The sequence below is a fragment of the Octopus sinensis genome, linkage group LG1 (assembly GCF_006345805.1).
Source record: "Octopus sinensis linkage group LG1, ASM634580v1, whole genome shotgun sequence".
Lineage (NCBI taxonomy): Eukaryota > Metazoa > Mollusca > Cephalopoda > Octopoda > Octopodidae > Octopus > Octopus sinensis.
The window spans coordinates 142,776,413-142,788,489 of NC_042997.1; the positions used below are offsets into that span (position 1 = coordinate 142,776,413).

General features: G+C 33.3%; 1 protein-coding gene across 8 annotated transcripts in view; it reads left to right on the top strand.

Moving 5' to 3' along the window:
• LOC115209821 (anion exchange protein 2-like) overlaps positions 1 to 12,077 on the top strand; it is a 721,610-nt gene that overhangs the window by 639,664 nt on the left and 69,869 nt on the right. For 3 of the 8 annotated variants that reach the window (XM_036505450.1, XM_036505461.1, XM_036505458.1), the window contains one exon: positions 5,628 to 5,663. The exons of the other annotated variants lie outside the window; for them this stretch is intronic. In XM_036505450.1, coding sequence (XP_036361343.1) covers positions 5,628 to 5,663 — 36 coding nt within the window. The remainder of the gene's footprint in view (positions 1 to 5,627; positions 5,664 to 12,077) is intronic. 8 annotated transcript variants of the gene reach the window in all.

Genomic DNA, 12,077 nt, shown 5'->3' on the forward strand with positions numbered 1-12,077 from the left:
TCTTCCTTTCAAGCTTGATAGTAAAGTAGGTGTTGCAGTGGCTGTGTGGTAAGAAGCTTGCTTCCCACCACACAGTTCAGTTTCTGTCTATTTAATTCACTCAAGGCTTTGGTCATCTCAGGGCTGTAGCAGAAGACTAACTAAGGTGCCACATAATGAGATGGAATCTGATTGAGAATCAAACTTCTTACCACACAGCCACACCTAATATATTAACAAATATAGAAACCAAAATTTAATAAGCAGCAATGTAAAATTTCATTGTTTTTATAACAATTAGGAGGAATTCATTCCTATGTAGAAGATGTTGACTTAAAATACATTTATTTACAATAGAACTAAAGGAACAGAATTGTAAGTCTGACACTCATTCTATGAATAATTTATATTAAATTTAATAAATTCTAAAAGATCAACAATATGGAAATTGTCTATTGTCAGTTTGTGTAATCCATTATGACTACAACACCTGGGATAGCTCTTCTAGATTTTTCCCTTCAATTCTTCTTAAATGCATAAGGAATATTGATTAGTGTATTTATTTACAAGCCGCTAACATACTGATTGATGAATCTTATTCAGTATAATGTGAAACTCGTCTGCTGTTTCTCACATCTGAAAATCTTGGTTTTCTCCTGATTCAGTGGTTCCTCCATGTTGATATTCTCAGACGAGACAAGCAGGAACAAAGATAGCAACAAAATACTGGCTGTAGGTATGATTGTTGTTGCATCTTGTATTCTTTGTATTTTTCTTCAACTTCCTTTTGTCAGAAAAGGTCGGCTTCAGTAGTGATAGAGTTGGAATAGATCTGGCCTTAGTTTCTCACAATTTTGTCTAAATTTTAGCCATTTTGGGGGTTGACCTCAGCTGGTCTTTTTAATGGCAAAGAAGACATCATAGAGATCTTTTACTGGTGATTAAATCGCTAGAAAGAATTTGACGAGGAAATCTCTCTTCATTCTAACTACATCCTGACCACCACCACCTCTTCTATAGCCCAGGTTTCATGGTGGTGGATTCTATGCTTTGGCTGTTGGTTTTTCATAGACAGCATTGTTGGTTATGTAACCCTCCCATTTTGATGTTTAAAATTACACAGGGCCTTCCTGGATTGAAATGCTCTAGCTTTTTTTTTATTTTTTTTTATTTTGATACTCCAACAATGAATTACCCAGTATGAGATTATATGGAAAAAAATTTTTTTATGCTATCAACTTATAATTAAAAGTTTACTTAGAAGAGAGGTTAATCAATATCTATCCTACAGATTAGTCCCTAATTCAGATAGCGCCCTCATCTTAGATTGTCTTGCATCTTGTAAGTTTAAAATAATTTTAGAAACATATTTGTACATTAAAGGAACAAAGTCAAAATAGTCCTAAGTTTTGCTTTAACCTACCTGCTATGGTTGTAATGGCAATAAAAGAATTTATCTATGCTCTAAAAGTTATTCAGAAACTAAAAGTTTTATTATGATCTCAGTTCTTATTTATTACAAAACCAGTCACACCTGGTTTTCTTTTATATTTTGGAGTGTGTGACTCTGCTGCTACATTGTACCATATATGTGGTAATTTTTTAATTTCTTAAAATACAGTGATTTTCTTTTTAAATTCATTCAAAATTCTTATATTATCATATTAAGTAAGCATAAAGAACCATCATTAATTACCAAAATGCAGATTATAAAACAAGTAGAAGGAGAGAAAAGAAAAGTGTTGTTGGGAAATTATACATTGCTCTGTCTAGTTGAATAACAATAAGGAATCAATTTAACTCAAAAGAAGTTGCCAGGTGAAATTCAAGCAAGTGTAACATGTCTTAACTAGCATGAGCACACATTAAAATTATTGTAAATGTGGAGAAAATATTAAGTATTTAGGTGGTTGTATGTAACAGTGTTATTCACCACAATCTCAGGTTATCTAGAAAAAGACTTCAAATTTATACAAAGGAAGAAGCCGAGGATGTTGCTAAAATATACATTGCTTCTTATGGATTAAAATCAAAGATGATCAGTAATGCAATATTTATTTTCTGTTTCATATTTTTACTTGTTGTACAGTAACCGCCTGCTATATCGCAGTTCACCTATCACACCCTCAGTACATCATGGATTTTCTGGCCAATAGATATTTATCTTTTTTAGATTTTATTTCTGTGGTAAAATAAGCATTTTCACGCCTATAAATTAATAAATCAAAATACAGTACAGTACTGCACTGTATAACACATTAATTAAAATATATTAAAAGAAAATATGTAGTGTACCATAGATGAGCAAACAAAGAATTGTACATACTGTATAGAAAATGAAACTTGCATTTATAATAAAATAATTATATACAAATTAGAAAAACAATAAAAACGATACACAGTACAGTACTGTTTCTATTTGGCAGATTTTCAACTATCACGGGGTGGTTTTGGAACATAACACCTGTGATATTCAAGGGATTACTGTATAAATGAAAGAAAATTTATCTTTGACTGAAATACATATAATTTTGTTGAAAAGACGTCTTTTCTTTTTGTAAGTAAATGTATTGTAGGTCTATTCAGTTTTAAATAAGCAGGTATTTTTTTCAATGATTAAAATAGCTTATCTGCAAAATACTATTTTACCTTTCCCTGATTATAAAATTGTGAAAGAAGTGAAACATTAATTAATCTTGGTATTCATGTCTGTGTGTGTTTGTGTGTGTACCTAGATGTACTGAGTCCACCAAAAAGTGTATACCTTCTTCGAGAAAAGGAGAAATGTAGAAACATTTTAATACTGAATTTTTTCAGACATTACATGATTAATATAAATTGCCTTAAACCTCTACAATTACAAGAGGTGCTCAAAGTGGTGGCCATTAGCTTTTAGACACTTATTAGCATGGTGAACTGCTGCTTAGGCAATGTTAACCAAAGTGTCCAGAGAGATTACTACAAATTTTGTTTCAATTTTCTCCTGGAGAGCAATCAGTGTAGCCAGTTTTCTGTGATATACGACATCCTTTAGTGTGACTCATAAGTAAAAGTCTACAGGTGTTAAGTCAGGAGAACATGTGGAGAACTCAACCATACTTCTTTGTCCCATCCAGTGTCCTTGCAAATTTTCATCCAGGTTAATTCACATATCTTGGTAGTAGTCTAGAAGTACACCATCATGAAAGATAAGTTCATCATTTCCATAAGATGTGAATGGACATGCTTAGCATGTCTAGGTACACTTGACCAGTGACAGTACCTTCAAAGCAAAATGGTCCCATTAAACTTGATGACACTCTATACAATGACTGCTTTGTCCACATACAAACGAGGATTTTCTGGTGCTCAGTAAACACAAATATATCAGATCACTGTTCCATTTAGCTTAAATTATGCATCATCAGATCACACAACTGTCCTCACAAAATCTTTTTCCTCACCTACCATGTGTTGAAATCACTCACAAAACTTGATTCTTTGATCAAGTTCATCGTTGTTAATTGCATGTAATAATCTTGAGGTGTAAGCTTCCCACTTAGCTCTTTTAAGAAAGCACCATATGCTTGTACTGCTTGTTCCAGTCTCATGTGCACATAGTATTGTAGACTTCTTTGGCAAATGTTTGAAATATTCCACCCCCATAACCAAAGGAGCAGCACTTACTACTCTCCGAAGTCTGAGAGATTTTTCCCTTTTGCACATCTTACACAGTGTCATGTGTTTCAAACTGACCACAAATCTATGAAAGTAACAGGTGTGTTAGAGGTTCTGTTCCAAACTCATGCCTCCATTGTTGTTGAATATCAACATCTTTCTCAAATTTGAAATACCACTTTAAAATGGTCTTACATTCCTTAAACAACAACCATACCTCTACCACCTTGTCACAGTTGCTCACAATAGCATCAAGAAATCATAAGAAAGTTTCTAGCTTTTTTAATCTTAAAATAATGCCCATTGGCTATTTCATACATCAACAATTGATCGAGTCCAACCTAACTTTCTCGATATCACACCTTACCAGCAGTAAAAATAACAATATTTTTAAAATGAAAAATTTTTTCATTAAAATTTAGAAACTTTTTTTTTAATATTCAAAGAGGCTGTATTAATCCCATGATGTGTGAATAGATTTAGTATTAAAATATTTCTACATGTTTTTCTTTCCCTGAAGTGCGTATAAACATTTTCTAGCATATTCTGTACATAAATACAAAAATATACACACGCATACATTTATATAATGCTACTTGATCAATACTGTTGTTCATTCTATTGTTGTTTGGTCTCATATTGAATACCATTTTAATTTCTACCTTGTGTGTGTGTGTGTGTGTGTGTCTGTCTGTCTCTTTGTGGGTATTTTTTTTTTTTTCAATATCCATCACTGTTGAAAGAAAACATTAACCACCTCCAAAATTCATAAACTCCCAGGCTTAATGTCAGTTATTGGTTCATTCCAGTATCATTATCAATCTAATCTAAATTGTGGAAGCAAGACAAAGTAAACTAGATTTCAAAAGAAAAAGAACTCTTCATACATTGTCCTTGGATTCATGGATGAATCCCAGAGGATCAAGTGTTAGTTTAGTTAGATCTCAATTTGTTGCATTTTGCATGATTGGTTCAAAATTGTGTCTGTTAGAAAGTATCTGCTCTGACTTTGGAAATTTTCTGTTTATTTTTGTTTTCCTACCTTTAATGTTCACAACATTGTTCATATATTACTTTGTATCTGTTATCCCCTGTTTCTCTGATATATTTAAACCTCTGTGTGTCTGTATCCCAAAATGTATTATTTCTTTTAAAAAGTCTGTCTTCATTTTCCCCCTACACTATGAGCATTCTTCATTATAAATCATACAGGTATTGCCTGCACTTTGGCACATGCTTTATATTTTGTATTTGTACCGCTGTAACGAATCACTATTCTCTTGAACAGATGCTGTATAAAATCACACATTTATGAACAGTTTTTCAATTGTTTTGTATGCTTGACTTGAGAGCCAGTATCCAATAATTGCCACAATCAGACAAAGATGGTTTCTTCAATTAGAGCTATAACATTTCAGTTTGTTTTAAATAATGAATGTGACTCCTAATATATGTTTTTTTATCTATTCATTTATTTGTTCATTTAATCAATGTAAATCTATTTGTTTATGAATTACATAAATTATTTATACTACATACATACACATACATATGTGAATCTTCTTATACATTATTGACATTATTGTAAATCATCCTGAGGCGAAGCTCTGACATATATATTAGAAAATATATTGGCAAAATATTGGCAAGATGCAACTATATGTATTACTGTTATGGATTAAATATCAACATTTCAATAAATACTAGTTAACCTTCTAATTTTAATAAATATTAATAACCCACAATAAATATTAATACACTTCATGCTTAAGCTCACTACTGCCATCCCTAACAGCCAACTTACTTTCCATTAAAAGCCCATAAGTTGTAACACACTAACTCTATTTACTTCATTAATCATTCTTTCTAAATTCAAATTGTACATTTTTTTTTGTTCTCATTGTTGCTATTTCATTTCTTCTCAATTTTCATGCTTTTTTCCATTCATTTATACATTCAATCATTGCTTCATTACATTAATCTGTATTTAGGCGCAAGTCCAGCATATCCAGCCTGGGTGCATCTTTGTAAGTATCTCATGTCTCCTCTCCCTCAATCATTAGCTGAGAACCCACCTCTTTTTTTGTTTTTTATCAATATATAATGTTAGTATCTTTATCTTTTTAATGTCCTAGTGTAGTACAAGTTATATTAATTATCTTTTAATTTATGCATTACTGAATGCATTTAGTATACCACATTTTACTTACATAGGTATAAGTAATTATATGTGTATGTGTATATAGATAGCTAGATAGATATTCAGGTATAGATGTACAACATATATACACACAGACATACGTAATCTGTTTTACAATTTCTCACCAAATAGTCAAACAGAATAATTGGTAGATATTTGGTTAAGTGGCTGCTTGAATAACTAACGGGAGGGGAAAAGCATGCTAATATGTGGGCCAATCTTCCATGATTGCAATAATGATGTCCAGAGAATGATAATGTCAGATGATGCCAAAATCACCTTGCATGTTCAAATTGTTTGGATAAGCCATATCCCTGCTGAAACTTTGAAATCAGTTAAATAATATCAGACTCTACTTTTGTAATGAGTCTTTCATTCAGTTAAGTTCACGTGTTTTTTGTGGGGTTTTTTATCTATTTGCTTCCCAATCTTATGATTCCAGGTTCAGTCCTGCTGCGTAGCACCTTGGGCAAGTGTCTTTTTCTATAGCCTCAGGCTGACCAAAACTTTGTGAGTGAATTTAGCAGATGGAAGCTGAAAGAAGCTTGTTGTATACATGTGTGTGTGTATGTATATATATATATATATATTATATATATATATATATATATATATATATAATATATATATATATATATATATATATATATATATTATATATATATATATATATACACACTACTGCTTGACAGTAGTGCTTGTTGTGTTTACATTCCTGTAACTTAATGGTTTGGCAAAGAGACCAATAGAATAAGTAGCAGGCTTTAAAAAAAAGTACTGGAGTTGATATGGTTGACTAAAAGTTCTTCAAGGCAATACCCCAGCATGGCCACGGTCTAATGACTGACACAAGTAAAAATAAAAGAAATAGATATATAGATAGGTAGACAGACAGGTGTGATCCTGTTTATTTAAATCTCTTGTGTCATATCCCTTACTAGGTGTATATGTCATCTCTCATGCACATATTCAGCTATTATAATATATTGAAGCATACACAGCATATACATAGGCGCAGGAGTGGCTGTGTGGTATGTAGCTTGTTTACTAACCACATGGTTCCGGGTCCAGTCCCATTGCATGGCACCTTGGGCAAGTGTCTTCTACTATAGCCTCGTGCCAACCAAAGCCTTGTGAGTGGATTTGGTAGATGGAAACCGAAAGAAGCCCGTTGTATATATGTGTATATATATATGCGTGTGTGTGTTTGTCCCCCTAGCATTGCTTGACAACCGATGCTGGTGTGTTTATGTCCCCGTTACTTAGCGGTTCGGCAAAAGAGACCGATAGAATAAGTACTGGGCTTACAAAAGAATAAGTTCTGGGGTTAAGTTGCTCGATTAAAGGCGGTGCTCCAGCATGGCCGCAGTCAAATGACTGAAACAAGTAAAGGAGATATTCGGATGTACATTCCAACAAACATAGAGTAAAATCTATTAATATTACTATATTTTCTCCTTGGTATGTAAACAAAATTTTTACATGTATATTTAATCACTTATATCACGCAAACCCTGTTAATCAAAATGATCAAATATTGTCTTAATCTACTTCTGTGTGTATGATATCTACACATTAGAATTATTATACTGAAATTAGAAAACTATCTTCATATAAGTCAGACATTTACATTGTACAGTGGAAAATATTTTAAAGCAGATGGGTTTTCTCTCACTCTCTTTCTTTCTTTCTCTCTCTCTCTCTCTCTCTCTCTCTCTCTCTCCTCTCTCTCTCTCTCCCTCTCTTAGTTTATTTCATTTTCCCTCCTGTTTTTCTAAAGTCTGGAAATATATGGAATTTACAAACATATATTTATTAATTATTATGGATTACAACTCTATAACGTACCATGTCTGAGATGTCTCTTTTGTTCTAGACGTTTTGCTCAGATCAAACTAAGAGAATTACTATCTTATACATTAATATATATTTTTTGTAGATCTTTGGAACATTGTTCCAAAATATTATTGTAGCATCAGGCCACAAACAATAGTTTCCATCATCTTTGAACTTGAACCTATAATATTGAGTAATATGGCTTTAAGTTTCTTGTTTTCTAACAGTTGTCTTATAATAAAAATTTAGTTATATACATTTAGGAGTCATATAAATACTGATATCTTTTTTGTCTTTTTTCCTTCTGTATTTCACATATTTTGACCTTACATATTCTGTCTTTTAATGTTATAAAGCATCTTTGCATAGTACGATGTAAATCTTTAAAAAAAATAATTCATAACATTTTTAGTTTAATTTGATTGGTTATTTGAAGGAATTGGTAATTTCCATTTCATAATTTGTTTCAGTTGACTTTTCAAAGACAGTGAATGCTATTTTTGAAAAGAAAATCTAGAGAGTTTAATGTATATTTAAAGAATGTTTTATAAAATATTAATACATATTGTGGCTAAAGGACTTCTGGTTCACAGGAATAATAAAGTTAAATTATTAGGGTTTGTTTCGTTTTTTTAAACATTAATTCTGCATACACAATTGGATTTGTTAACATTTGTAATTTATGAAACTAGAATTCTCTTTGAAAATATACATGTTATAATTTCTGACGATAAAATACTTTACTTTACCATCAAGCTATTTGAAATATTTTTGTAAGATTTCTGTTGATAACTTTCTAGAGAGTTTTTGTTTTTTTTAAATCATATCTAAAGTTTGGAACAATATCAAGTAATGTATAAATCTTGATTAATGGTCATAGTAATTAGTTCATTATTTTTATACATCTTCATCATAGTGATTAAATTGGTACTGCTTTATATGTTCTATAGATATATACTTTTATCTAGAACAAAAAAGGTATGTTATTCCATTTCTTGTATATTACTGGTCATCTGTTAATATAATTTGCTGGGTTTTTTTTTTCCTTTCTTAGAAGTATTCAATTATTCCTTGTGCTCCAGTATTCATTCTCTCCTCATCTTTGTTTTGAATATGGATCATTTAATTAGATATCAGTTGACTTTCTTTGGTTTCTGCTACAGCATACAATCATAAGATATTTACAGTATATTTGTTTATAATTGTTTTCCAAAACGTCTTATACAGCTAGACATAGAAAAGGTTTAGCAAGTTTGGTTTTAATTTCATATGTATTATTTGCTATTGCTTCAAGAATTATTCCTTGAACAAATCTAATCACTGTTTCTTCTGACATAGCTGAAATGCATTTACTTTTTACCAGTTCCCAAATTAGATTTTTGTTTTGTTTTGCTGATTCTTTGAATTGTAATGTTCTATTGTTGGTGAAGCTCAGGTCAGTCCTACAGAACAAACGTATAATCAAAGGCATTGCAGCCATCTTTCAGGATCATTGAAACAGGACCACATTATCAATATGCCCTTTTTTTTATAGGACACCAGAGTATGTGTTGAGAAGAATTTGGCTGCTACATTTAGCAGGCAAAGCAACCATGTAGAGATACCCTAACTACCCCTTAAAAAGATATTTGTGAAGTTTTTTAAAATACCCTCTCCTCTTTGCTGAAGAGAAGACTAAATAGAGTTTACACCCATAAAATTCTTCTTTCTTTACCATAGTGTTTGACAGGTTTAAAACCATCATTGGATTGCCTTTGTTCAGTCCATTGCAGGACAAAGACCTCAGCATGTTCCTGCCACCAACCAATTTCATGTAGAGGCTATGAATCTGAGCTTGAGATCATACTGGTTTTATGAGACTACTCTACCACAGTGGCTCAACATAGCCTGGCAGAGGGATGCAGTTAGTCATGACCAGGATTAGTCAAGTTGATTACATCATAATGTTATCAGACATGTCAATATATCGACCCTGTTTTAATCCCCACAGCCCTTACAACCAGAAGATCTGTCCTTCCTGTGATAAACACTTAGATCTTATATACATACACACACACACACACACACATATATATATATATATATATATATTATGTGAAATAGAAAGATGAATAATCTTGTAGTAGATTAATCAACAGTTTAACCGATACCTTAGTAGCAAAAATCACAGCAGTTCGATTTGTTTTTTGCTCCGCCTCTGTTCTGTTTTTGTTTTTCCAACGGATTTCCTTTTTTCTTCCTGAAGAGAAAGACACAATATGGTCCCATTATTCAATCGGATTTTGGTAATTTGTGCCTTTCGAAACACGTGTAGAATGAAATAAAACGATTCCTGTTCAATCTGCGTTCAGCTCCATTTCTTCAATTCACCAATAATGTTTTATATATATATATATATATATATATATATATATATATATGTACGTATATATGAATATATATGTGTGCCCATTCAAAGTACCCCGGATCCCAGAACGTCCCGCTGTGCTTGAGGAGACCTGTTGAGTCAAGTACATGAACATGAACGTCGAAATATATATCAATGGAAATAGTAGTTGTGATGCCTGTGCCGGTGGCACATAAAAAGCACTATCCAAACGTGGCCGATGCCAGCGCCGCCCCAACTGGCTTCTGTGCCGGTGGCACATAAAAAGCACCATCCGAACGTGGCTGATGCCAGCACCGCCCCGACTGGCTCCTGTGTGCCGGTGGCACATAAAAAGCACTATCCGAACGTGGTCGATGCCAGTGCCGCCCCAACTGTCTTCTGTACCGATGGCACATAAAAAGCACCATCCGAACGTGGCCGATGCTAGCGCTGCCCCGACTGGCTCCTGTGCCAGTGGCACATAAAAAGACCATCCGAACGTTGCCAGCTCCGCCTTGGCTGGCTTCCGTGCCGCTGGCACGTTAAAAGCTCCAACCAATCGTGACCGATGCCAGACCCCCCCTGGCACCTGTGCAGGTGGCACGTAAAAAGCACCCACTACACTCACGGAGTGGTTGGCGTTAGGAAGGGCATCCAGCCGTAGAAACTCTGCCAGATCAGACTGGAGCCTGGAGCAGCCGCTGGCTTCCCAGACCCCGGTCGAACCGTCCAACCCGTGCTAGCGCGGAAAGCGGACGTTAAACGATGATGATGATGATGATATATATATATATACATACATACATACATACATACATACATACATACATACATACATACATACATACATACATACATACATACATACATACATACATACATACATACATACATACACACACACACACACACACACACACACGTATATATGTGTATGTATATCTATGTATGTGTATGTTTTATATATATATTATGGGTTTCAGCCAGAGGCTGTGGCCATGCTGATGCCCTGCCTTTACTACATCCGGGGATTTCTATATTTCTATAGTCAAATCAATATTTTATGCTTCCAAAATATGCCTATCAATTATTGCATACACATAACATTTCAACCAAGCTAAACAGTTTAGAATTCCATGCTAAAATGTCTCGTAAATCAGTAGCAGTTCCTTCCCAATTCATCTTGTTGTCTAAATGTCTTTACCGCTTGCTGCAAGATGTAACATATTTATCACCTGCTACATTATTGATTTACATATATATATATATATATATATATTATTTAGCAACAGTTTGATTTAGCTCCATGCAACTTAGTTTCGTGGGCTTGTTGAATGATCTTAGGTTGTCAGGTTTTGAGATCTCCAAATGTCTGACATGCCAAGCTCCTATTAACTGTATTGAGTGTCACTTTCTTTCACATGTCCACTTGTACATGTACACACACACACACACACACATGTATATATATGGTAGTTGTATACTCCTTTTGCAGAGTTTGACCACCTCCTGTACCTACACCTTAGGACCATCATGGCATCTAACATGGCTTTTTAAACCAGACAATATTTTGAAAAGATATCCACATAAATTGCATATCCGATTTGGACCACCAAGAGCTGAAGTTAAGTTCTGATCTTTGTGGATCTTAAAATGTCTTTTGAGGCCATCATTAGATTTGCAGACCTTCTGGCATACGTTGCATTGAAAGGTGTGCACTGACATTGGTGAAGATTCGTTTTCCATGAGTCCAGCAAAAGAAAGGCATGATTTGTCACAAACTGTACACACTAAAAGGTCATATATATATATATATATATATATATATATATATATATACATACACATACATACATACATACATACATACATATACACACATACAAACACACACACACCACACACACACACACACACACACACACACACACACACACACACACACACACACACACACATATATATATATATATGAATATATATATACATACTTATATTCTCATACATTATTTATATATTGAAATTTTCCACCCAAGT